Below are 27,027 nucleotides of genomic sequence, written 5' to 3'. Positions count from 1 at the left end.
TGATATAACTTAAAGTAGTCGGTGTACAGCTTGTATAGTAGTATAGATTTACCTTCCTCTGAAAATTACTCAAAACACAGCCATCAACATCTAAACAGCTGGCAACATAAGTGTGTACACCCCACAGTGAACATGTCCAAATTGTGCCTAAAGTGTCAATATTTTGTGTGCCAACCATTATTATCTAGCACTGCCTTAACCCTTTTGGGCATGGAATTCACCAGAGCTCACAGGTTGCTTCAGGAATCCTCTCCCACTCCTCCATGATGACATCATGGAACAGATGGATGTGAAGACACCTTGCGTTCCTCCACCTTCAGCTTGAGGATGCCCCACAGGTGCACAGGTGAGTTTAGGGCTGGATACATACTTGGCCAGTCCCTCACCTTTGCCTTCAGCTTCCTCAGCAAGGCAGTTGTCACGTTTTAGGTGTGTTTTGGGTCATTATCATGTTGGAAAACTGCATTGTAGCTCAGTTTCTGAAGAGGAGCGATCATGCTCTGCTTGGAATTCATGTTTCCCTAAATGAACCGAGCTCCCCAGAGCCGGCAGCACTCATGCAGCCCCAAACCATGCTGCAGGCTGCACATTTTATATTATGTCTTGGTGATTAATTCGATTTACTGACAGTTTTAGTTGTATTGTGTAACTTAATTTCTTTTGATTGTGAGTTAGCCCAGTCTGATCATATGTCAGTCAGGATAGCAGCAAACAAAAAAGCTCACATTCATTGAAGACCATTGCGTTTTTATGTTACATAAAGTGCGCAGGCACTGTATACATTTAGCTTCAGTTTATTCTTATTTGTGGTGGCATGTTTTTATATTTAGGGAGTCATTTATGTCAGAAAAAAAGGCAGCTAACTAATGCAGTCTTAAATAGCTAGGGTTCACTCTAAACATGTTGTGCATGTTAATGTTAGCCATATGACTTTATGCTGGTGAACTGACATTTTTATTGTAGTCTCATGTAAAATGTTGTAATGTTACAGACAGATTCTGTTTTCTGATACAAGCAGTCTTTTGTAATAGCAGTAGGCTGCACATTTCACATTCTGTCTGGGAAATTCATGTTATTTTACAACAGTTTCACTTGTACAGTGTAATTTGCTGAATTACTTTTGGCTTTAGTCTTGGTTTTAGGAGGCACCTGATAATAAAACAGTCATGATAGCAGCAAACAAGAAGGCTGGTACTCATCTAGGATATTCTTTAACTGTGTTTGCAGTTCATTAAAATCATCTTGCACCAGGATGGAAATTGTCCTCATGATGTATGTGTGTATTGCACAGTGTGCTGTAACGTGTTCCCACTGAAAACTTCTGCAATATTGTTTTTCTTAGGAACTTGAATTGAGGAATAATCTGATGTTAAGAGGTAAATTCTCTAAAAACAAGTTTTTAATCTATTCACAGCATAAATATTTAGGTTTGAAAAATGCTTCAGTCAAATGTCCTGTATTGTGCAACATAGCAGTACTCATTAAGAAATATAATATTCATACAGCTACAGGTGATAACCCAGGATCTAATGATACTATGAAAAAACATTAATATGAAGTTGGAAAATTAGATTGTCAATTAAAAAACACAAAGAAACCTTTCAGTAGATATGAAGTAGTTATTTATTTAGTACATGAGATGTGAAACTCAGCAGATGTCTTTTCAACAACTTAACATTGTTTACATCACTTCTGGATATCAGGATATTAAGAACAAAGCAAGAATATAATAAAAAACAACAACTCATACAGGTGTGGATGTAATACAGATTGGTTGAAATAAAATGAGCATAACACATCTTAACACTTAAAATGCTTCAGAAACACAAAGAATCCTTATCAGCTATTTTTGAAATGTTCTTCAACATGACTAAATCTGAAATGGAGAGACTGTCAAACAGACTGGCAAACAGAAAACATGTTGCATCTACTTAGGGTGAAATGAAGAGCAATCAATACTGAAACACAATATCTGTCTTTAACCCTTATTAGGTAGGTAGGTAGGTATATTTGACAACATTTAAAAAAACATACATGAGTAACTGCAGATCAGTTTCATATACATTAATTAAAAATTGTTGAGGATTAAAATACACAATAAAGTCCAAAGGCTTATTTCCATCGTGGTCCTTGGTGACAATAAAAGCTGGCAATTATTTCAATGACAGGCAGCTTATTCATAAGGATTACTTATTGCTTGCAAACAAAAGCTTCCATGTGTGCCTGGAGAAGACGCTTTTGAGACGGAAGAACTGGTTACATTGCAAATTATACTTGTATATCATTCTTTGTCACACACAGGCACATGCTTATAAACAGAAGCCTACTACCTCTCCAGGCTTTCATCATTACATGATAATACAGTTTCACATCAGTCACTGTTAGGTTATACTTCATTATGCATATCCTTCATTATATTTTGGCAGCTACGAGCACCATGAGCATTTTAACACAATAATTCCTATAAAAAGACGTGTATAAATACTGACAACACTTGTTTGACGTAATTTTCAGATGCAGTTTACAAGTAGATAATTATACAGTTTAGCAAAGAAATATTCCTTCCATTAATTACAACATAATAGTTGTCTTTCACCCACTCTCTCACAAATCTTTCAGTGTTAATTTGAGAACACTTGAGAACTTCAAATTCTGTGTATTTTGAAATGCAACAATTTTAGAATTTCATCAGTCCTTGCTCTCTTTCTTTAAAAAAACATATATGGTGTTCTGCTTAACCTTCACAGAAGCAGTTTTCATTTTCAGAAACACTAACTAAGCAACAAAGCATTTGATTTATGACTGTTGATGTCCATTATCATGACTTTCAGCAGGGTTGTGGTGGAGTTGGCTCACAGATTGAACATTTCATCCAGACTTTTAATGGCGTCTTCCTTAGAGTGTGTTCTCCACTCGCTGGGAATTTCACCAGTGCCTTGGAATTTTAATTTATAGTAGTCCTCCAGTTGATTCTGAAATTTGCACACAAACCATGTCCAATATTTCAGCTTGGACTCATCAGGGGTGATTCTCCAGTTTGCATAATATGGGCCAGCAGTACGGTACTTTTTGTAGGGAATAAGCTCTTCTGAAACTTGATCAGGGTAAAAGCTTAAATCACTTGCAACATTTGTTGTGCAGAACTCAACAACCATTTCCACTGAGTTTCTTACGTGCATACCATTGACTGCAGGAGATCGATGAAAAGGAACGCTGTGGTCATCAGGACTGTGATTTCCCAGTGTGTTGGTACAAACAGCTGCACAGAAAGGACATGTTACCCAGCAACAGTTACACAGTTGATCGATGAGGATTTGATCGGGTTTCAGCCTGAATTCCTTCATCTTGTCCAGCGAGAGGCTGCTCACTTCCTTTATGACAGATACAAGGCCTTTCTCTGTCACTTCTTTAAGGAAGTCAAAATTGTTAATGTCACTGAAGTTTTGAGAACAAATGGTATCAAATGTCAGCTTATCTTTTAGCAAACTGGAAAATTCCTTGACCCACATGTCTGAGTCTCCTCTCTTGATTTTGACTTTCTCTGTTGCAGTAAATAAAGCTTGACTCACAAGCTTACTGATGTCTTCAGCATTTTTTTTGAGTATTTTCTGTGCTTTATCTTTGTTGTCTGTGAAGATGTATTTCTGTACTTCCTCTCTTATAAAAGTCTCTGCTTGGCTCCTTGGGTGTCGGATGTAGGTGATAAAACCACCAAAGTCCTCTTTCTCAGCCAGTGACTTCAGCACGTGTTTCTCCAAGTTCAGCCTGTTCCCACTGAATGCTGGGAAACTGCACTTCATCTCTCCAGCAAGATCAATAGCAGTCTTGTTACAGACGGCTTCAACAGTGGAACTACTCAGTTTTTCACAGATTAGTTCTCCAAACACAACAGCAGATGAGCTTCCACTGCAGAAGCTTCTGAAAATGTTGTAATATTGCATTTTCTTGCTTTCTACATAAGTGACTGCATCATTGTCCATTTTGAATTTCTTATGGGACTCTGAAAGCCATCTCCCTGCCTTGTCAAACACATACAGTAAAAGATCAACTGTAAACTCCTTCTTTAGAGCATATTTTCTCTTTGATTCAAATTTTGTCACATTTTCTTTGACATTGTTGGCCACTTCCTGCAAGTAAATTGGACTGTAGCCTCTTGTAGCGACAGGTTTGTTCTTGACTGCATCAAGGGACTGTTTTTCAATGTTGTCAATGAGGGATCTGATCAGTTCCTGTTCTTCATACTGAAAATACCCCTTAAGGTAATATCCTGCTTTTGTAGTTGTTTCCGAAACAAATTCAAGCAATCTGTTTGCAGGACTAGAACAATTTTCTTTTTCCCTCTCCTTGCTGAGAGCCACATAATGAATGTAATCACCAGCCACTCCTATTTGTTTGTACCTGCCACTGCTTTCGGATTCAGCGATGAGAGACCATTCAAAACCAAGCTCCTGAAGGATAATTGTCAGATCTCCTTCATAGCTGATGTCCTCAATAGGTTTTGTACCTGCAGTTACCTCACGAACCCAACCACTCCAAACAGAGTTGAACTGCTTTTTAAGTTCCTCTTCATCTTTTGCCTTGTCCTTTAACTGATGAGCAAGCATTTTGCTCTTTTGTAGCAGTTTTTTCTCAAACTCTGTCTTCTTATCATCAAGCTTTTTACAAGCATTTTTCTGCTCAATTACTTCATCCAGTTTTCTTTTGACTCCTTTCACTTGGTCATCATGAAACTCCTTGATTTTGCTTTCGAATCGTCCTCGCCACTGAACCAGTATTTCTTTGTCTCTTTCATCATCAAAGTATGTTGTCATTGCTTTTTTTATTTCTCCGTAGGTTGTGTTCATTTCCTTATGAAGATAACTGAGCTCAACCTTGTCAAGTTTTCCATTTTCAATTCTGGTGTAAAGCCCATTCTCGATAGTCAACATGTTGCTCCTCAGGGCCCAGGTCCAGTTCCCATACTGAACCTCAAGTTTTCTGTAAACTGCAATTTCAAGTGTGTTTTTGAAACTGAAAACAAACTGTTCATTCATCAGGGCATTCCACAGGTCCTGAATTTTGCTTTTGAACTGTGAGAGAGTAATTCCAGCTGACTGTGAAGCTTTAGAGAGGATGATGGTCTTCAGCTCTTGGACGCTCTCACTGTAACCTGGATTTGGAGGAGCCATAGGTGGACTTCCCTCCCATAGTTGGGCAAAGTATTTCACGTCTTTCTGCACATCAAATGCAATGATGTCACTGAAGCACTCTGCATCACAAACCTCCTCTTTGGCTGCTAGTTGGGCCATCTTGTCCAGTTTTTCTTGCAGCTGTCTTTTTCCATGCATGTTCTTCTCTGCAGCTGTAATATCTGTAACATTCTGGTGAACAAACACACAACTTGGAGTAAGTTGAACTTTCTTCATCCTCATGAAAGCCTGAACAACAATCTGCAGAACATCTTGCATCTCAGATGGATTCTCTCCAAAGATGTTGATCAGTGTCATGTTTCCCAGACCAACAACAAACGTTGCCAGTTCATTGTCGTGGTGAAGAGTGGCGTTACCCTCCAACTCAAGAGCGCGCAGTCCTTCAGTGTCCACCACTAGAATGTAGTCAAACTCAAAGTCTTTCTTGATCTCATCTGAAACTTTGACCAGCTGCATGAAGGCACCCTTGGTGCACCTGCCAGCACTCACTGCAAACTGTAAACCAAACATGGCATTCAGCATTGTTGATTTTCCACTGCTTTGTACACCCAGCACTGACAAAACAAAAACTCTCTTGTCGCCCAGTTTCTTGATGACCTCATCTAAAAGACTAGAGATCCACGTTAAAGGCACATGACCTGCATCACCATCCATCAGTTCCATTGGGTGTCCTGATATCATCAGCTCTGCAGCCAGCTCAGGGTATTTAGACCAGTCAGTTTGTCCCCTCATTGTTTGTTTCTGCAGAGATGCATGGGCTTCATAGATCTGTCCCATTTCTCTAAAGATGTGCTCCAAGCCAAAGGTGGCAGACTGTAGTTTTGTCGATATTTGTTCAAGCTCAGTTTGCTTGTTTTTTAACTGATCAGATTTGTCATGCTTCTTTTTCAAAGCCAAGACCTCAGACCACTTTTCATCATAGCTCTGTATAATTAAAGACAGATCATCTGTGGAGAGGGCATCAATCAAAATTTGAGTCCACCTCAGGAAATACTCTCTATCTGTTGATGGCAACGACGAGAGGGTTTCAGTGAACAACTTCATCGGTTTACTACAGGAAGCAGTGCATTGATCTTGTCGTATTTGCATCAGTTCCTTTTGCTTTTTACATTTCTCCTTCTCAATGTGTCCTTTGAGGTGATACAGTTCTTTGTTTATTCTGCACCACTTGTGCCACAGTTGGCCTTGACAAGGGAGAAATGTATCTTTGATCTTTGAAACATCCAACCCCTGAAGCAAGTTCACAATTTTCATTGCAGCAGACTTTCCTTTTTGGCAAACTTTGTCATCTTCATCCACACTGATTCCAGAGACTTCAGCCATGGTTTCAAGCCGGAAGGATGCATGTGGTCCTGACAAAATTCTTCCAATGATTTTTGTCAGTTCTTCAGACACATCTGACTGACTTCTGTCTCGAAGACCCATTTTGTATTTTCCCTCTTTCATCTGAACTGCACCGCCATCATTATCAGCAATGAGAATTATGAGAGGCTTTGGAGACTTGTAAAGGACTGAGATAACTGTGGTACTTTTGTCACCTTTTCCCAAAGTTGGTACAAGAATGACATTGACTGAAGATTTGCCAGTCAGTATGTCACGCTGTTTTGCAATTGACAGAGCATCACCATGAAGATTACAGAAGGCAATGCAGTCAATGAAGGCATCATTTGGTTTTCCTGCAGGGCAGTACCAGGCAATCTCTGCCACACCATCCATCAAATGGCGAGACTTGGTGCTACCTGGGCAGTTTCTGTGGAAGAAGGTGCTGTGACGTTCATTGATCAAAGTGTTAATCAGCTGTGACTTAGACAGAGATAGTGAACCCAGGCGGAGAAATGACACCATGGGTGTCTCAGCTTTGCAGATGGGCATGCTCTTCATGGTAACGGTGTTTGAATTATCCTTGATTTCAGTTACCCTCCATGTTTTTCTTATTTGTCTGAAAGTCCACAGAGGACATTCAATATGCATTGTGACTGGGTCAGGAACAAGCAAAGGTAAGGCATACTGACATTGTGATAGCTTTGTAATCATGTTCTGTTTGAAAAAGCTGTCTGAGCAGTGATAAACGGCCATTTGAACATCCATTGGATGCACGTGAGTCTGTCTTGATTGATCAAAGTCTACAGTGGTGCTAAAAAGAGCATCTAAATCATCATCGTCTGTGTCACCAGTGTTCCACTCTAGAACAGGCTTTGAATGGGTCATCTCATCTCTATCCTGTCTTACAGGAATATATCTGGCTCTGTAGTCTAACATCATCAGCCTCTGAAGAAAAGTATGAGCAAGTTCTTTTTCTGATGTGCCATGGTCCTGTTTCACAAGTGGACCTACTTTGAGAAAATCTTCTGGTGACAATTTCTTTTGATGTTTGTCTTGAAGGTGAAGTCTGCCAAGCAGTGTTTCAGTTTCTCTTTGATATTGTTTCTTTCTGTTGATCTCTTCAGAGCTCTTCACTGACCGCTGTAAAACAAAATATATACATGTACTGTATGTAGAAAATTATAATGTCATACAAGATATAAAGTAAAAATTCTGGTCTTTAATGACGATCACTAATGATCTTACCTTCACCTTGATTTCAGCTACATTCGCCATCTCTTCTACTGTATCACAAAGAAAAAAGCAGATTGCACAAGGTCAAGGTTTAGAGAATAACATTGGATTAGCAAACCATCCTTTATTCAATATATTTGCAGATTTTCTGTGTTGAATTCCATTTACTTCTGCAGATGATTTTATCGTGGTTGCGCGGACACAATATCATATCACAAACAAACATCATGTTTTAATACCTCAAAGAAAATATTGAAAATATGTAGAATTTTATTATTATTATTATTATTATTATTATTATTATTGTCATTATTGTTATTATTATTATTATTGTTATTATTATTACTTTGCACCTTTAGCTATATGACATATATACTTTAATGTTAGACAGTTTCTCAGTGTTGGACATGTTTTGGTTAGTTGTGTAACTTATGTAAAGTGGTTTAGGTTGCGCTGTGCAATTGGAGACTCAACAGTTGCAGGATACCTTTGTACAGGAGTCCTCATACACAAGTGAATTAATCTGGCATGGTCAATAGTATGAAGACACCCAAGAGTATTTTGGAGAAATTCAAGAGAGATCACTGTCATGATTATTTTTTCATAACAGATCATAGATGTTTTAATTAACCTTTCACACCCCGTGCACAACCCTTGAAATCACACTGTTCAGCATTAATAGGCATTAATTCTTGAAATTACGGATTTTTATTTTTATTTTCTCAAGTGGAGATTCAAAAATTGTGCATGAAAACTTATTAGTGTCTATATTTTATGACCTTGAATTTGACCTCTATGAGCCACATTATATAAATTATATATAAATTAAGAAGGTTTGTAGTAACTGATACACTTCCTTTGAAAAAGCAAGTGTATGTTTCAGAACAATTAGTACTACCAAACTCTTGTGCTCAAATATTAAAATACTTTGCAGGTCTAGAAATTAATAATTTTATTTTTATTATTATTATTTTATTTTTTATTTTTTATTGACTTAACAGGTACCTGTGCATGTTTTTAAGGATCTTTATATAGAAAACCCAAAGGCTATAATTAGCCATTAGGCACACCTACTCCTTTCAGATGTTCAAAATCAAATCTTTGTTTTTTACATATTGTCTTTAAGACGCAGTGTAGGTGTAATCTGGGAATGTCAACATTAAAATCTCACCTATTTGATTTTGCTGAAACACTGAGGAATCGATCCTTTCTCCTTTGTGGGCTTTGTGGTCTAGGTGTTTTTTCTGCTCTTTTTTTCTCATCACACAGTCCACTGTAGCACTGGTGATCATTTTCAAAGACCATGGCGTCTATTTTTTCAAGGAGAGCTATTATCTCATTTTCATCCATCATACTTCTTGTACATGTGTGGTATCTTTTTTCAACGAAACTGCTGTGGGCTTTCAGGTCAGTCAGTGCACTTTTACATTTTTCATCTGAGTCATGAGTCACAACTGTCATTACATAAGAAAGTATTCCTTTCCCAAAAGCCTTTTCTAACCACTGCACTCCTGAACTGTGATGGCTTGTATGCAGACCATTTGGCAATAGTAAGAGAAACGCATGAATTTCCTGATTTAATGGGAATTTGTCAATGTTTTGTAGGCCAAGCATGTTAATGACAGAAATGTGCCGACCACACAGATCATACAGTTTGGTTGAAAACTCTTCCACATTTGTTTGCTCGTCATGGTCAAGTAAGATGTTTTTTGATCCAATCTCAATGGAATTTGTATCACCAATTAACACCAGTGTGAGTTCAGGTATCACTGAAACAAAGATAAACAGAGAATAACATCACTATGTCACACTGCAGTAATCATGAAAGTTTTCCAGAGTTAGCAGAAATGCTAAACTAATTTTTACATTCATATCATTAATTTGATCCATTTTAATTATTATTTATAGTGTTTGAAACTGAAATATAATCTACAAAATGTTACTGTTCAATCAATTCTTGTTTAAAATATTACCTTTCTTGTTGGCTGGAGATGGCACAGGTTTGATTTTAGATCCCCATCCTCCGCCTGCTCCTGTGTTGTCATTGTCTTCCTCCATCTTATCTGCTCCTCATGTTGTCATACTGTATGACAAAGCCATTCAGACAAATATAACAATAAACTGTCATTTCAAATGCACATTACCATTCAAGCTGGCAAAGCAAATTATTAAATAAGATAAATAAAAGCACTACATATTACAGATTTTGGGGGGCATGATCATCCTTTTGTGTACTGCCGATTAAATGCTGTAGACATTGCAATTTTCCTGTCTTATTCAGACAGCGGACATGGGAAATATTTTTGAAAATGGCTAATAGAGGGAAATCACAGAAGCCAAATAGCATTGCAACATCCCATTTAGACAATTAGAAGTATAACTTCTAACTCTTAGGCTGGAAGAGTAGAGTAGGTTATACAGAAATGAGCTGTACAGCTTCAGCCTTTTCCTTTTCAGTCAATCTAGGTTACTTACTGTATGTCGACATGTAAAAAGATTTTAGTTTTGGGTTAAACTCCAGTCAACTGGAGGGGAAAGGTCATTTGAACAAAACAAGAGTCAGAGCTCAACAATGGACCCCTGTTGGTTAGATTTTAATGTTTTGCGAGAAGCTTGTTTGCAAGATACACAGTTTCAAATTTCATTGCACTTTCCTTTCAAGTCATATTGTGAGGACATTTTGGCCGATCCTCCCTGTTTCAAAAAAGTAGTGTAAAGGTTTGGATTGCGTTGTGGAACCTCTGTGTCTACATAGCATTTTTTTTCCTCAGCGGCTTGACTGATGCTCAGCTGCAGAACATCTAGAGAATAGGATTGGTAGGATTGGTTTTCAGCAAAAAGAGACAGTGAAAATAGTCTTTTGATAAATATATTGACGTCATGCCACCTTTCATTACATGTCTATATCTGTCACAGACATGAAAAATATAAATATTTATTTTTAAACTCAAATTTCTTGTACCTCTTTAAAATTAAAAATCCCTCTGACATGTTTCTGTGGACAGAATCCCTTTGTTAACACAAGGCTTTTCATAGTGAAATATTTGTTTGGCCGTGTTATTGACAATGCAGTGGTTTGCAAGGCTCCATAAATTAGTTGAGTACCGGCTTTTAATTGTGGAAATACAGTAGTTGCATTAGCAGGAGCAGTTAGTCACAACGCTGTCTTTGTGAACCGGGTGTCAGGTTTAGGATATGGTTCTGGTTAGGGTTGAGCTCAGACAGTTAAAGCAGATGGTTAGAGTAAGGGTTGGGGAACAGGGAATACATTTAGTCAGTGACAGTTGTTAAAAGTATAGGAAGACAAATGTTTGTGTGTTTGTGCAACCACTTTTAAAAAGATGTCTTTAGCACAAATCAGAGCAGCAAAGACAGTTAGCTTTAAAAGGGCTTTACAGTATATAACATCCTGTCTTTGGACCCTCACAGCAGATAAGGAAAAATTCCTCCTAAAAGAACCTCTTTAAGGATGGACAGACATGCAATAGATGTCTTATGAACAAATCAGATCATTCATTCATTCATTTTAGGTAACCGCTTATGCTGTTAGGGGTTGGGGGGGGCTGGAGCCTATCCCAGCTGACATTGGGCGAGAGGCGGGGTGCAACCCTGGACAGGTCGCAAGACTATCATAGAAACAGACAACCATTCACACTCACATTCACATCTACGTCCAATTTAAAGTCACCAATTAACCTGCATGTCTTTGGACTGTGGGAGGAAGCCCTAGTGCCCTGGGAAAACCCACGCGGACACGGGGAGAATAATAATAGTGGGGAGAAGGTCACGCCGAGAAACAGCAGAGAGCAACACTCCCCCGCCAGACCGGGTTGTACATTCTACCTCCCCCCACTCCCTCATTTTTATGAGGGAAGAGAGGGAGAGGAAAAAGAGCATCACTGGTAGATGTGCTAGATAAGTGGAGGTCCTGACCACCTATTTGTTTTTTGTTTTTTTTAATATTCAGGAGACTGGCATTTTAGGATTGTATTGATTAAAAGCAGTGACAAAGAGATAGGTCTTTAGCTTGGATTTGAAAGTGCTCAATGTTGTTTCAAGACTTACCTCTTCTGGCAATCTGTTCCAAATTTGGGCAGCACAGAAACTAAAAGAAGCTTCACCATGCTTAGTTTTTACTCTGGGAATAACCAGTAATCCAGAACTAGATGACCTCAGAGGTCTGTGTGGGTCATGCTGGGTCATGAGATCTGGCAAATATCTTGGACCTAAACGGTTCAGTGATTTATGGACAAGCAATAGAATTTACAGTTGATTCTGTAATAGGCTGGTAGCCAGTGTAGTGATCTGACAACAGAAGTAATATGGTGAGCCTCTCTGGCATTGCAACATACCATTTAGACAATCAGATCTTAAAAAAATGTCTTTTATCCTTTAGTGAGTGAGAGTAGAGCAGGTTTAATAAGGTACGTACATATGTAGAAAGGTTTTAGGTTTGGGTTAGACTGCAGTCAATTGGAAAGTGAAAGTTTATTTGAACTAAATAAAAGTCTGACATCAAAACTGACTCCTGTTGGTTAGATTTTTATGTTTAATGAGAAGCTTGCCTGCAAGATACAGTGTCAAATTTCATTGTCTTTTCCTTGTAAACTAAATTGTGAAGACATTTTGGCAGATCTTTAATACATCAGTGAAATATTTTGAAAGACTTGGTGTTAATGTTAAGTTTAGAATTAGGTTATGGATAAGGTTCTAGTTAGGGTTGGGGATATACAGTTTGCTGGGATGGTAAGGGGACAGGGAATGCATGATGTCAGTGAAGGTCCTCACAAGTATAGAAAGACAAATGTGTGTGTGTGCGTGTGTGTGTGTGTGTGTGTGTGTGCGTGCACGCGCAAGCACTCAAAACTATACAATTGCACACGAGTCAGAGCAGCAAAGACTTATCAAGAAATATCTCAATATGAAACTTAAGCTGCCAGAAAAGTTCAATGTCTTTTATAAAACTGGACATGCTCAAATTTTAAGTGGACACAAAAACAATGTAAAATTTAAACTCACCGTTTGTTTTGCATCTCCTTCGCTCTGCCTGGTCTGTGAAAATGTGGCTACTTTTTCAGATATCCTTCCAGTCCCCACCCTATTTATGGAGAGATCTGAAGCCTGTGCAGTTTTGGGTCCGCCCCTCACAAACCCCTCCTGCTCTTGGCAAGTCTGATGTGGTGCAGTATTAACAAAACCAGAAGTGAAAGTAAGAGAGCTCTATTTCTTGGAAATCTTGTGACTTGTGGTGGAGAACAGTGAGGCTAATAGGTCACAGTACTCAAACACTGGCAAGCACATACTGCTGTCAACACTGAACACTTGTTACTTTCTTTCCGGTTCCCACCCTGCAGAGAGAGATAGGGATTAGAGGCCTGTTTAGTTCCACCTCTGCCCCTCACAGACCCCTCCCATCTGCTATTAATCTCATGTGGTGTGATAGGAGCTGAGAGGCTCTGCAGGCACATTACTTGTAAATCAGTAATGACAAAAAACTAAGATAGCAAAAGCACTAAAAGTGAGGGGGAGAGCTCTACTTCCTAGAAATCTCATGATCTAGAGGAAAACTGATGAGGCTAAAAGGTCACACTACTGAAACACTCCCAAGCACATACTATCAACATTGCACTGTAACTATGGTAGCTACAGATGCTACAATAGTTCATGTTTAGAAAGACATTAAGTACAAACTCGGAGATCCACTGATCCGCAACACATAAGAAGAGGTTAGTCCAAAACAGGACAGAGGCATCTCTGCATGTGTACTCGTAAATCAGTGATGACAAACGGGAAAGGGAAAGTAAGACAGCTAAATCATTAATAACAACTGAAAGTGAAAGTAAGAGAGCTCTACTTCCCAGAAACCTTGTGACTTAGAGGAAAACAAGGATGAGGCTAAAAGGTCTCACTACTCAAACACTGCCAAGCACATACTGCTGTAGTGTAACTCTGGTAGCTACAGCCACTACAGTAGTTCATGTTTAGAAAGCATTAAGTAGACACTGATCCAAGACACATGTAAAAAGAGGTTAGTCCAAAAAACAGAGGCATTGATTCAATCTCAAGCTTTCAGTTTTAATTAAAACTGCTCCTGATGATAGTTTTTAATTAAAACCAAAAGCTTGAGACTTGATCAATTACTTTGTCCTTTTTTGGGTGAGTGCCCTCACTCTTAAATAAACAAGTGCCAGTACACTACAGTAAAAGCACTAAGTGGTGTTATTAGGCTGATGATTCAGGGGTTTTCAGCCTTTCCTCAAATATTTCTTTAATTTTCATTGCAAAAGAAGATTGGATTTCAGACTCTCCTCCTCCTGCTGCTGTGCTGTCATAGCTGTCTGGGAGGGGAGATTTAAAGGAGTAGAGGGGTAAAGAGGAGCTCTGGCAGTTGATGACCTCTTTAATGCCATGGACAGTATTATATATGAATGCTTATGTAAGAATACTTAATGTTCAGTACCATAGGCGTTTCTAGCCCATTTTTGGGGCTGCTGAAGCACCCCTAAATTGAATCCCAGCACCATGTCAAAACCATACAGTACTTGGTTGAAACGTAATATTTTAACAACAAAAATACAGAAGCACCCCCCCCCCCCCCTTGCCTCAAAAATGGTTTGATCCACCCCCATCCCTCCCACCTTTCCCCGACTCGGGCTCTGAGCGCTCTATCTGCACAGAGCAATGTGCTGCCTTCCAGAGTGGGTGATATGCAGTACCTGGCTTAAACCAGGATATGTGGCACATTTCTTCTTCTTCTACCACTCAGTACCAACACATTATCATCATTACCAGTCCTCATTTTTGCTGCATTTAATCGTAGGTCACTGTTTATGTTGTTAGGTAGGAGTTGGAGCTGATGTTTTTTCTAGCTAGGAAACGTTACAGGTGGTCAGTACCACTGTCCTCTGTTTGAATTGGAATGAGAGATGCTAGCTGTTGTGTCATGTGCATGTGTTAATATTTAAGCCAAGGTGCTACTGACTAGCTAACTGACTGGATGCCCATTAACATTATAACTCCTATTGTGTGTGTGTGTGCATACGTTGTACCATAGGCAGGGTTGCCTCTCTTTTATTATTTTAATATTTTTATTATTTTGTAGATTTCAAGCACTTTTCTTTTTTTGAAGTGTATTTTTATTTATGTATTTGTATTATATAATACAGACAAGGATAAAGGCAGAGACAAACACTGAAAAAGTAAATTACTGTTAATGTGTTAATGTTACATGTTGTGCATTATGTGTATGTTGAGGAGCTGCTGTATCAAAATGAGTTGTCTTCCCCCAGAAATTAGGGTTACAATATGTTTCTTTTATGATTCCAATCCATTTCTCTTTTGCTGTGGCTCAGCATTTAAATAACCTTTATCAGATTTGATGGTTTAGTCACAGACTTTTCCAAAAAGTGTTGTGCTTTTCTTTCACAAATCTGGGAATGAAATTGCGTTAAAATGTACAAAACAGTGAAATTTATCTTGCCTGGCCGGGCAGCTCTCTGGGTGCTCAGCACTCCTAAACCTCTGATCCTAGAATCACCTCTGTTCAGTACAGTGGTTAAAGGTAGTTACAGCGGACCCCAGTGCAAGCTAGTTTCTAGTTTCATGCCTAAACTAGATACCATATAATCTTATCATCTTGTGACATGTTCAAAGAAAGACTTGACATTGGATTACACCAATATACATATTAATCATCACTGCATATATGTATATGACAGAAATACCAAGGAAAATTAAAATTATTCATGTGAGTAAATAGTTGTTATAGTTTATGTAGAGTAAGCATATAATTTAGAACATCTACATTAAAAATGAAACATAGGCGTATTCCTAAGGTTGCCATCTGAATTATTTGCAAAGGGCCATTTTCTGCCCAACATATTGTTGGAGGGCCCACGTTTTCTGTGGGGCTCCCTCACCCTATGGGCCCCAGTGCAACTGCCCTGCCTCTACTGTTTATATTTATGCCGCTGGTTCAGTATCATAGATGTGTGCAGGGGGTGATGACTTGCATAGGGAAGTAGAATGTCCTCATATATTCGATCTGCCCTCGAGCATTGACAAAAAACCCCTGAAAGATCTCAAAAAAGTACCAGTACAACACAGTATAAATGCTCCATTACAAGTCGTTCATTCTAAATCCTCCCTTAGTAAAAGTACTGAAATATTTTTAGCAAAATGTATTTTAAATATTAAAAGTAAAAGTACTTGCGCTGCAGAAAAATAGCCCCTGTGACTGTTTCGTTATTATGAGTTTGTTAATACTGAAGGGCTGGGTATCGTTAAAAAAATTATGATACCATTACAGATACCAGTAGCTTTAAAGTGATAAGATAGATAGAGGTATATATACATATATACATATATATATATATGTAAAACAGAAAAATTCCTAACATCACATACTGTAAAAAGGTAAATGCTTTTATGTTAGGCACTTTCATATGTGATGTGCAAACACATATGTGTATATAGGTGAGGTGCAGGGAAGCATGATGAGACTTGAGGACAAAAAAACATCACACTGGCAGGGAGTTATGCTGAAAAAATTAGGCAGACTTTTATTTTCAGTCTCCATAACAAAATGAAACAAAAGAAAGACAAAGCAAGAACACTTCTTGCTCATTACACAGCTCAAACAGTGCTGGGGCCAGTCCTCCTTAACCAGTCCATTTTTTCCCTCATTGCATGCACATATATAGCATGAGAGCCCGCCTTGCCAGTTCAAACTGGCCTATCAGGTCAGCATTGTAGAATGATTGACAAGGTTAACAACAAATATATAGTGTGTTTCTTAGTTTGCTCATACCAACAAAGCCTCATGTCATTCTTCAGTATGTAATTATAAATGCTATACATGCAAGGTACGCAAATCATTTGTACATCAGTCAATATATATCTTAATTAACTGTCATTGTCATCACACATCCTTTGACCAATCAAACCTGAGGAGTAGGCGGGCCCTCCACAAAGGACCCAAACTCCAACATCTTATGGCTTAGATTATTGCATATATTTAATTCATTCATAAGAAAAACTTGCATCTTCATTCTAATGTTTAGCTGCAGTTGTTCGTGTTTCTTAATTAATGTTGAAACCATAAATCAAATAAAGAAAACAAAGAAAATTGTGTGTGAGAGTCTGTCCACCTTTCCTAACAAAAAGGGGTTTAGCAAATAGTGAGGGAGTTGGTGCTTCCTCACATATATGTATACACATACAACACATCTCTTTATCTTAATCATCTTAAACAAACCCAGATGTCCACCAATGTTGTTTTTGTTGAACTTAGATTGTTAAGTCTGGTAACCAAAGAAATTGAAGCTGCTGCAGCTGCTGCTGTGTGTGAGCTTCCCACCAGGAAAAGTTGTGAGAGTCTGCCCGGGCCGCCAAGTGACAGGATAACTGCTAGCATAACACGGCTTTTCATCAACGGGTTAAATGACAGAGTCGAAATGTTTCAGTGTTAGTGTGAGAAAATCTGTGGAATTCTGCAGATATTTTTATTTATTTATTTTGCTCGTAATGTGATAGAGAATATTAATTTATGATGAAACAATTTTAACAATTGTTTTTTAACAAAAATAACCCCACCCAATATATTTAAACCTAAAATGACCTAAAGCAGGCCAAAATAACTACTTAGTAGATTTAAGTAGAAACTTTGAATCAGAAATAGTTTTTTTTTTTTATCATGAGTATTTCAAGAAAAAAATTAAACATTTATTGGAAAAAAGTCAGTCAACATAATGTGGGACATATGGCCATTAAAATGGAAGGTTCAGTACAGAGCAGAGAGAACAAAAATTGATTTGCCAATCTATTGACAGCCTGTTAACACTAAGTCTTATTTCTGACATATCTTTTCACTATACCACTAACTTTGATTTAATGCTAACTTAATATAACACACAGTTGTCGCACACAAGCACAAGGAGATGGCGAAGACAGTGACAACATTCTGAGTTTTACAAGAAGCATTTATATTCTGAAAATCTGTGGAGATCTGCAGGCGCAGATTCCGTATGGACCTGATGATAACAATACAAACCTTCCCCACTGGAAGCAGCGTGAATTGATGCTCTGCCCTCATTAAAGGCTCCTGGCTGTAAAGAAGATTACCCTGCCAGGCAGATAGACTTACACTTTCAAAGATCCTGACTCAGCCATGGACTTTGTCACTGCAAATAATAAAAAGTCAGTCATTCACACTGCTGTGGGCTAAAGGGCAGCATTTTTTTTTCGACATTTTATTTTTATTTAGGGCCCTTTAGGATATTACAGTGTGATGCAAGCCTCTTATGTTGTACAGTTAACTATTAAAAGTAATATGTATTTTTGATTTGCCATATTTTTATGAGTATTATACTTGATCATCACAAATAACTTACAGTGTTATGTCATGTTACCTCTTTGGCAGAACTTTGGTGTGTTTTATATTAACAGAGTTCATATAGACAATGTGTGTCTTGTTTGGGGAGAAACTTATGCAAGGGTGGGTGGAGCTGGTTACACATTCCTTGTTGTAATACGATTTAGTAGTTACTGGGTCACCCTACATTAAGTTTTTTTTATGGCTATTCATTCATCACCCTTACATTCACTCAAATTTGTGTATGTGTGTATGTGTATATATTGCTATACCTAGCCAGGTTTGTCAGTCTGGGAGGGGGGACTGAATTTGTAAATGGAGACTGCAGCGGTTTAAATCAGCCAGTCAAGCATATACTGTTTATCTCCAGGTGACCCACTTAAAACGTCACTCATCTTTCAGGGAAAGTCCAGGGGTATTGAGGTTGACTAAATATGATTAAAACCAACATGGACTTTTGATCTCGGGACTAAGAAGAATGCATGTAAAAGTAACTGACAACATCAACACTATTTGTGAACTGGGTGATATGAATAAAATGTACTTAAATTAGTATGCGCAGAAAGTATTTTGAGAGTGTGTCAAGAGAAAATCTTGCCTTCTCATTACGCTCATTGTTATCAGAAGAGGCTTAAACTCCAATGACTGAATGTCAGTGGTTTATTAAAGTGAAAGAAAACTTCATTATTTTTTCTCACAAAGAATAATATTTCTGTTAGTATGTATGTATATCAATATACTGTGGCAATGACAGAAATCTGATTAAGCAAACAGAATAAATTCCAGTATAGGCAGTAGTAGTAAGTAGTAAGTAGCAGTAATAAGATGAAAAAAATTAAAAATCAGATAAGTAAAAACTTGTTGCATGCTTCAAGTACTTGAGAAAGTTAGTGTCCTTCATCAAATTCATTTAGAAAAAAGCATACAAATAGTATTCAAAATAGATAAACATGCAAGAATAAAAACAAAATACAATGATGGAAGATGTTTGTGTGAAAATAATTTTCAGATATGGTGGATAACAGAACAACTAAATGGCCAGCTGCTCCCTCCGGTTCGTGGTGTTCAACATACGGTGGGGGCCGTACAGGTGGAGCCGAATCGAGGTCCGAATCCAGCTTCAAACACTGCGCCGGGAAACCTTTGGGGCCCTGCCTGTGCTTGGCTTCCCTCATCCAATTACGAAAAGCTGACCAATCTGCCTGGAACTTGATCTTACCTCCAAACTTCCCTTCTAATCCCCTCCTTTCTAAGTCTGTTAACCTCACCTCTAAAGCCTCGAGCTTTTTAACACTCAGGCTGCCTGTTCTCGGGAAACAGCACTCATTGACCTACAGATCTAACTGAGCCACGCTCTCCTTCCCATAATTAATCTCCATAAACCTCACGTTTGGAGCACCATAATCAGGCTCAATTTTCCCCTTTGAGGTTTTGCTCTGTCCAAATCCCATTGTAATCAAACTCTCAGTTTTTCTTAGCAGTATTAGAAGTAAATCAAATTTGTGGAGGCAAAAATCAATATCAAAAAATGCACAAACTTACTTTTAAAGGAATTTTTTTTTTTTTTTTACCTTTACCCGAAAACGCGCACGACATGCAAAAAGGAAATAAAGAAAAAACGAGCTTCACTCACTCTGTCTGTTCCACTTCGATAGCAAGTGTCTCTACTTCTCCTCTAACCCAGACAGCTTCTCACCACCTTTTCTTCCGCCTTTAACGGCTGAAATAATCAGGTGTCGTGTACTTGGATTGATATGTGGCAGGTCTAAGGTCATGTCCACACGGAGACGAGATTAGGTGTATCTGCAAAGGTTTTTTATTGTATAGATCTTTCATAAACATGAAACCAGCATTTTAGGAGCCCAAATACGCCAACTTTTGAAACCGGGTCCCAGAGTGGAAAAAATCTGAAGACGCCACCTTCGCGTCTCTGTATTTACAACACAGTACACCTCTTTTCTGAAACAATGACGCCATAACCCCACCTCTCCCTTAACCCGCATGCGCTAGTCAACATCCTCCTGCAGTTTTGTAGTTTGGTAATCAAGTGTGACCCTAAGTAGCAACTCTACCTCATCGTCAGTCCATACAAAGTGGGCTCCTCTGGCATTTGTATTTTCTGCCATCTTCTTTGTATTTGTTTACATCGCACGAGTTTTATGCGCATGCTCCGTTTCTTATTCTGTGTTTCTGGTGTACTTTGTGGCAGTGTTGCAGCACCATTTACAGGCCTTGCATATATACTACAGCGTTTTCAGTGGCTTCATGTTTACATACACATATCTTGAGACGATTCCGTGTTTATGGAAAACTTTTAAAAATCAAAATCGGTTCCATCTTAGTGTGGATATGGCCTAAGACATATTAAAAAACTGTGTCAAAAAAAATCTGATCTTCTTATAAAGCAAATTATTAATTAGATTTTTGAAAAGACCAGGTTTAACAGACCAGATATTACCAAAAGAGGCTTGAACTCAAAGATTTGCGTGAATGGTCTAAAAAAAAACATTCCAATTTTGTTTTCACAAAGGCTGATATTTCTGTTTGTAATTATGGATATCAATATATCAATGACAGGAGCCACATTAAGCAAACAACAAAAGTAAATATAAAAAATAAACAAAAATAACAACAAAAAAGAAAGAAAAATCAAAAGTGTAGAATTGTATACTCCGAATACTTGAAAAAGTACAAAACATCATTTATCAGATTCTTTAAAAAACAAACAAACATATGACTTTAAGGAAAAGTACAAAATTAAAAATATATGAAGAGGAAAATATTTGTGTAAAAATTATTTTCAGATGGGCAACAGATAAATGTAAACAAAATAATGTAAAAAGTTATTTTTTTTTGCACAATATGTCAACTTCTAAAAACTTTTTTTTTCCGTTTCGACAAGTCTTAAATACAAGTTTCATGCCTTTTTCCATAATCAACAGCACAGTTGTTACAGTTCTCACAATTCTTTTAAATCCCTCAAAAAATGTTTAAAAAAAGTACAATCACAGAGATTTTTATTTACAACTTTTATCAAAACTAAAAAACCTTGTCACCTGCTATGATGCCTTTTAATAAGAGTGGAATTATAAATGTCTCAGCTCAACAGCCTACACCTTTGTTTGTTCTTTAAACACTGAACAACTGTCAGAAGAAAATTTCATGCATCTTGTAATGATAGAAACATACACATCTTTGAATGAACAGCACATTTACACCCTGATCATTTTTTTTCTTTTTTAGAAACACATACAATTAGATCAGTTTAATGTCATCTGTTTGATGAGATTTTCATGTAAAAGTAAAAAATAGTAAAAACAAAAGTCAAATCATAACTTACATTTCTGTTTTTAAGGTAATGACATTATATCCACAATATATGACAACTAAAAAACTCTTTCATTTATTTGAATATTATATTTTATACATAATATTTCCTTAAAATAAGTACATACATGTTAAATGCATCTTAATCATCATGAAAAATAATAAGAAAAAACATTTTTGATGAAAAAAAAACCTATGACTAATTCTGATCTGTCTCATACTTTTTTACAATCATCATTTAATTGTAATTTAACATATATTGTGTTCTCATTTGCTTCAAGATATGTTCAGGCATCCTTTCAACTGTTATACATTAAAAAGCATTAAGATACATATTGGTCAGATTATGAACATGTGCTGTTTCAGTCATTTTGGAAAAGACTCCATTGTCATTATTGCTATTGTTGCACTCCTTTAATCAAATTAAAAGTTCATATTTCTGTTGAACAGTTAAAGACACTTTGGCCTTCTGTTACTCTGAGTAGAGTTTGGTTGTTTCTGGCTCAGTCACAGATTGTACATTTCATCCAGACTTTCAATAGCTTCTTCTTTACTGTGGTCTCGCCACTCAGGAGGAATTTCTCCTCTGCCCTGGAATTTTAAGTTATAGTGGTCTTCCAGTTGCTGTTGAAATCGAAAAACAAACCACTTCCAGTATGTCATCTTAGACCCATCAGGAGTAATTTGCCATGTTGCATACTTCTCCCCAGCCTTTTGATACTGTTTATAGGGGAAAATGTCATTTGAATCAGGACGGGGGTAGAAACGTTGATTACTTGCAACTAATGTTGTGCAGAAGTTGATGACCAGTTCCACTGTGTCTCGAGTATGCCATCCTTTAATCCCAGAGGGCCGATGAAAAGGCACACTATGTTTGTCAGGACTGTGATTTTCTAGTGTGTTGGTACAAACAGCTGCACAGAATGGACACTTCACCCAGCAGCAGTTACACAGTTGATCGATGAGGATTTGATCAGGCTTCATCCTGAATTCCTCCATCTTATCCAGTGAGAGGCTGCTCACATCCTTCATGACTGATACAAGGCCTTTCTCTATCTCTTCTTTGAGGAAGTCAAAATTGTTAATGTCACTGAAGTTTTGACAACAAATGGTGTCGAATGTCAGCTCATCTTTTAGCAAACTGGAAAATTCCTTTACCCACATGTCTGAGTCTCCTCTCTGAGTTTTGACTTTATCTGTTGCAGTAAATAAAGCTTGACTCACAAGCTTACTGATGTCTGCAACATTTTTCTTGAGTATATTTTGTGCTTTGTCTTTGTTGTCTGTGAAGATGTATTTCTGTACCTGCTCTTTTATAAAAGTCTCTGCTTGGTTCCTTGGGTGGCGGATGTAGGTGATAAAACCACCAAAGTCCTCTTTCTCAGCCAGTGACTTCAGCAAGTGTTTCTCCAAGTTCAACCTGTTCCCACTGAATGCTGGGAAACTGCACTTCATCTCTCCAGCAAGATCAATAGCAGTCTTGTTACAGACGGCCTCAACAGTGGAACTCTTCAGTTTTTCACAGATCAGTTCTCCAAACACAACAGCAGATGAGCTTCCTCTGCAGAAGCTGCTGAAAATGTTGTAATATTGCATTTTCTTGCTTTCTACATAAGTGAGTGCATCGTTGTTACTTTTAAATTCCTTGTGGGACTCTGAAAGCCATCGCTCTGCTTTGTCAAACACATACAGTAAAAGATCAACTGTAAACTCCTTCTTCAGTGTATATTTCCTGTTTGATTCAAATTCTGCCACCTTTTCCTTGACACTGTTGGCCACTTCGTGCAAGTAAGTTGATCTGTATCCTCTTAAGGCGACAGGTTTGCTCTTGATTACATCAAGGGACTGTTGTTCAATGTTGTCAATGAAGGATCTGATCAGTTCCTGTTCTTCAAAGTCAAAATACCCCTTAAGGTAATATTCTGATTTTGTAATTTTCTCTTTAAAAAATTTAACTACACGATTTCCTTTTCTACTTTTGTCACTTTTCCTCTCATTTTCATGAAATTGTTGGCCTGTGTTACACAGATCTTGGTCCTTGCTGAGAGCTACATAATGAATGTAATCACCAACCTCTGATATTTGTTTGTACCTGAAACTGTTTTCACATTTAGCTATAAGAGGCCTTTCAAACCCAAGCTCATTGAGTATAGTTTCCACATTGTCGTTATAGTTGATGTCCTCAATAGGTCTTGTGCCTGCAGTTAGTTCACAAACCCAACCACTCCAAACAGAGTTGAACTGTTTTTTAAGTTCCTCTTCATCTTTTGCCTTGTCCTTTAACTGATGAGCAAGTTCTTTGCTCTTTTGTAGCAGCTTGTTCTCAAACTCTGTCTTCTTATCATTGAGCTTTTTACAAGCATTTTTCTGCTCAATTACTTCATCCAGTTTTCTTTTGACTCCTCTCACTTGGTCGTCATGAAACTCCTTGATTTTGCTTTCAAATCGTCCTCGCCACTGAACCAATATTTCTTTGTCTCTGTCATCATCAAAGTATGTTGTCATTGCTTTTTTGATTTTTTCATAGGTTATCTTCATTTCCTCATGTAGATAACTGGGCTCAACCTTGTCAAGTTTTCCATTTTCAATTCTGGTGTAAAGCCCATTCTCAATAGTCAACATGTTGCTCCTCAGGGCCCAGGTCCAGTTCCCATACTGAACCTCTAGTTTTCTGTACACTGCAATTTCAAGTGTGTTTTTGAAACTAAAAACAAACTGTTCATTCATCAGAGCATTCCACAGGTCCTGAGTTTTGCTTTTGAACTGTGAGAAAGTAATTCCAGCTGACTGTGAAGCTTTAGAGAGGATGAACTTCATCAGCTCTTGGATACTCTCACTATAACCTGTATTTGGAGGAGCCATAGGTGGACTTCCCTCCCATAGTTGGGCAAAGTATTTCACATCTTTCTGCACATCAAATGCAATGATGTCACTGAAGCACTCAACATAACAAACCTCCTCTTTGGCTGCTAGTTGGGCCATCTTGTCCAGTTTTTCTTGCAGCTGTCTTTTTCCATGCAAGTTTCTCTCTGCAGCTGTAATATCTGTAACATTCTGGTGAACAAACACACAACTTGGAGAAAGTTGAACTTTCTTCATCCTCATGAAAGCCTGAACAACAATCTGCAGAACATCCTGCATCTCAGCTGGATTCTCTCCAAAGATGTTGATCAGTGTCATGTTTCCCAGACCAACAACAAACGTTGCCAGTTCATTGTCGTGGTGAAGACTGGTGTTACCCTCTAAATCAAGAGCGCGCAGTCCTTCAGTGTCCACCACTAGAATGTATTCAAACTCAAAGTCTTTCTTGATCTCATCTGAAACTTTGACCAGCTGCATGAAGGCACCCTTGGTGCACCTGCCAGCACTCACTGCAAACTGTAACCCAAACATGGCATTCAGCATTGTTGATTTTCCACTGCTTTGTACACCCAGCACTGACAAAACAAAAACTCTCTTGTTGCCCAGTTTCTTGATGACTTCATCTAAAAGACTAGAGATCCACGTTAAAGGCACATGACCTGCATCACCATCCATCAGTTCCATTGGGTGTCCTGATATCATCAGCTCTGCAGCCAGCTCAGGGTATTTAGACCAGTCAGTTTGTCCCCTCGTTGTTTGTTTCTGCAGAGATGCATGGGCTTCATAGATCTGTCCCATTTCTCTTAGGATGTGCTCCAAGCCAAAAGTGGCAGACTGTAGTTTTGTTGATATTTGTTCAAGCTCAGTTTGCTTTCTTTTTAACTGATCAGATCTGTCATGCTTCTTCTTCAAAGACAAGACCTCAGACCACTTTTCATCATAGCTTTGTAGAATTAAACAGAGATCATCTGTGGAGAGGGCATCAATCAAGATCTGAGTCCATGTCAGGAAATACTCTCTTTCTGTTGATGGCGACGATGAGAGGGTTTCAATGAACAACTTCATTGGTTTACTACAGGAAGCAGTGCATTGATCTTGTCGTATTTGCATAAGTTCCTGTTGCTTTTTACCCTTCTCCTTCTCAATGTGTCCTTTGAGGTGATACAGTTCTTTGTTTATTCTGCACCACTTGTGCCACAGTTGGCCTTGACAAGGGAGAAATGTATCTTTGATCTTTGACACATCCAACCCCTGAAGCAAGTTCACAATTTTCATTGCAGCAGATTTTCCTTTTTGGCAGACTTTGTCATCTTCATCCACTTTGATTCCAGAGACTTCAGCCATGGTTTCTAGCTGGAAAGATGCATGTGGTCCAGACAAAATTCTTCCAATTATTTTTTTCAGTTCTTCAGACACATCTGACTGACTTCTGTCTTGAAGACCCATTTTGTATTTTCCCTCAACCAACTCAACTGCACCACCATCTTTATCAGCAATGATAATAATGAGAGGCTTTGGAGACTTGCAAAGGGCTGAGATAACTGTGGTACTTTTGTCACCTTTTCCCAAAGTTGGTACAAGAACCACATTGATTGAAGATTTCTCAGTCAGTATGTCACACTGTTTTTCATTTGTCAGAGCATCACCATGAAGATTACAGAAGGCAATGCAGTCAGTGAAGGCATCATTAGGTTTTCCTGCAGGGCAGTACCAGGCAATCTCTGCCACACCATCCATCAGATGGCGAGACTTGGTGCTACCTGGGCAGTTTCTGTGGAAGAAGATGCTGTGACGGTCGTTGATCAAAGTGTTAATCAGCGGTGACTTAGACAGAGATAGTGAACCCAGGCGGAGAAATGACACCATGGGTGTCTCAGCTTTGCAGATGGGAATGCTCTTCATGGTGACAATGTTTGAATTATATTTGATTTCATTTACCTTCCATGTTTTTCTTATTTGTCTGAAAGTCCACAGAGGACATTCAATATCCATTGTGACTGGGTCAGGAACAAGCAAAGGTAAGGCATACTGACATTGTGATAGCTTTGTAATCATGTTCTGCTTCAAAAAGCTGTCTGAGCAGTGAAATACTGCCATTTGAACATCCATTGGATGCACGTCAGTCTGTTTTGATTGATCAAAGTCTACGCTGGTGCTAAAAAGAGCTTTTAAAATGTTGTCATCTGTAACACTGTCCAACTTTAGAATTGGCTTTGAATGGGTCACCTTATCACTATCCTGTCTTACAGGAATATATCTGGCCCTGTAGTCTAACATCATCAACCTCTGAAGAAAAGTTTGAGCAAGTTCTTTCTCAGATGTTTCATGGTCCTGTTTTACAGGTGAACGTACTTTAAGAAAATCTGCTGGTGACAATTTCTGTTGATGTTTGTCTTGAAGGTGAAGTCTGCCAAGCAGTGTTTCAGTTTCTCTTTGATGTTGTTTCTTCTTGTTGATCTCTTCAAAGCTATTCGCTGACTGCTGTAAATAAGTAAATAAATATGTCCTGTATTTAGAAAATTGTAATGCCATATGAGATATAAATTAGATTTTCCTGAACATCTAATGAATTAAATATGGACTTTTTTACCTTATTCTTGTTTCCACTCATATCAATATCTAAAGTACCTGCAGAAGAATAATGAACGTATTACATGAAGGTCAGAGCAATATACTTTTATACCGATACACACACACACACGCACACATGCACACATACAT

General features: G+C 38.1%; 1 protein-coding gene across 10 annotated transcripts in view; it reads right to left on the bottom strand.

The window, feature by feature from the left end:
• Positions 1-1,605: 1,605 nt before the first annotated feature.
• Positions 1,606-27,027, bottom strand: part of LOC126405919 (interferon-induced very large GTPase 1-like) — a 160,475-nt gene continuing 135,053 nt past the window's right edge. For 8 of the 10 annotated variants that reach the window (XM_050069952.1, XM_050069950.1, XM_050069954.1 and 5 more), the window contains 2 exons: positions 26,897-26,934; positions 18,755-26,787 (listed from right to left, as the gene is read on the bottom strand). In XM_050069952.1, the coding sequence (XP_049925909.1) occupies positions 21,952-26,787; positions 26,897-26,934 (4,874 nt within the window). In that variant the 3' untranslated portion in view covers positions 18,755-21,951. Of the gene's footprint in view, positions 7,653-7,757; positions 7,796-8,916; positions 9,515-9,718; positions 9,829-12,764; positions 12,793-18,754; positions 26,788-26,896; positions 26,935-27,027 lie in introns of those variants that run through there. The other 2 variants (XM_050069957.1, XM_050069956.1) reach the window with 2 other exon arrangements.

The sequence above is a fragment of the Epinephelus moara genome, chromosome 18, assembly GCF_006386435.1.
Source record: "Epinephelus moara isolate mb chromosome 18, YSFRI_EMoa_1.0, whole genome shotgun sequence".
Classification (NCBI taxonomy): domain Eukaryota; kingdom Metazoa; phylum Chordata; class Actinopteri; order Perciformes; family Serranidae; genus Epinephelus; species Epinephelus moara.
Note: the sequence above shows the minus strand (reverse complement) of the source record. Positions and strands in the feature narration are given on the sequence as shown.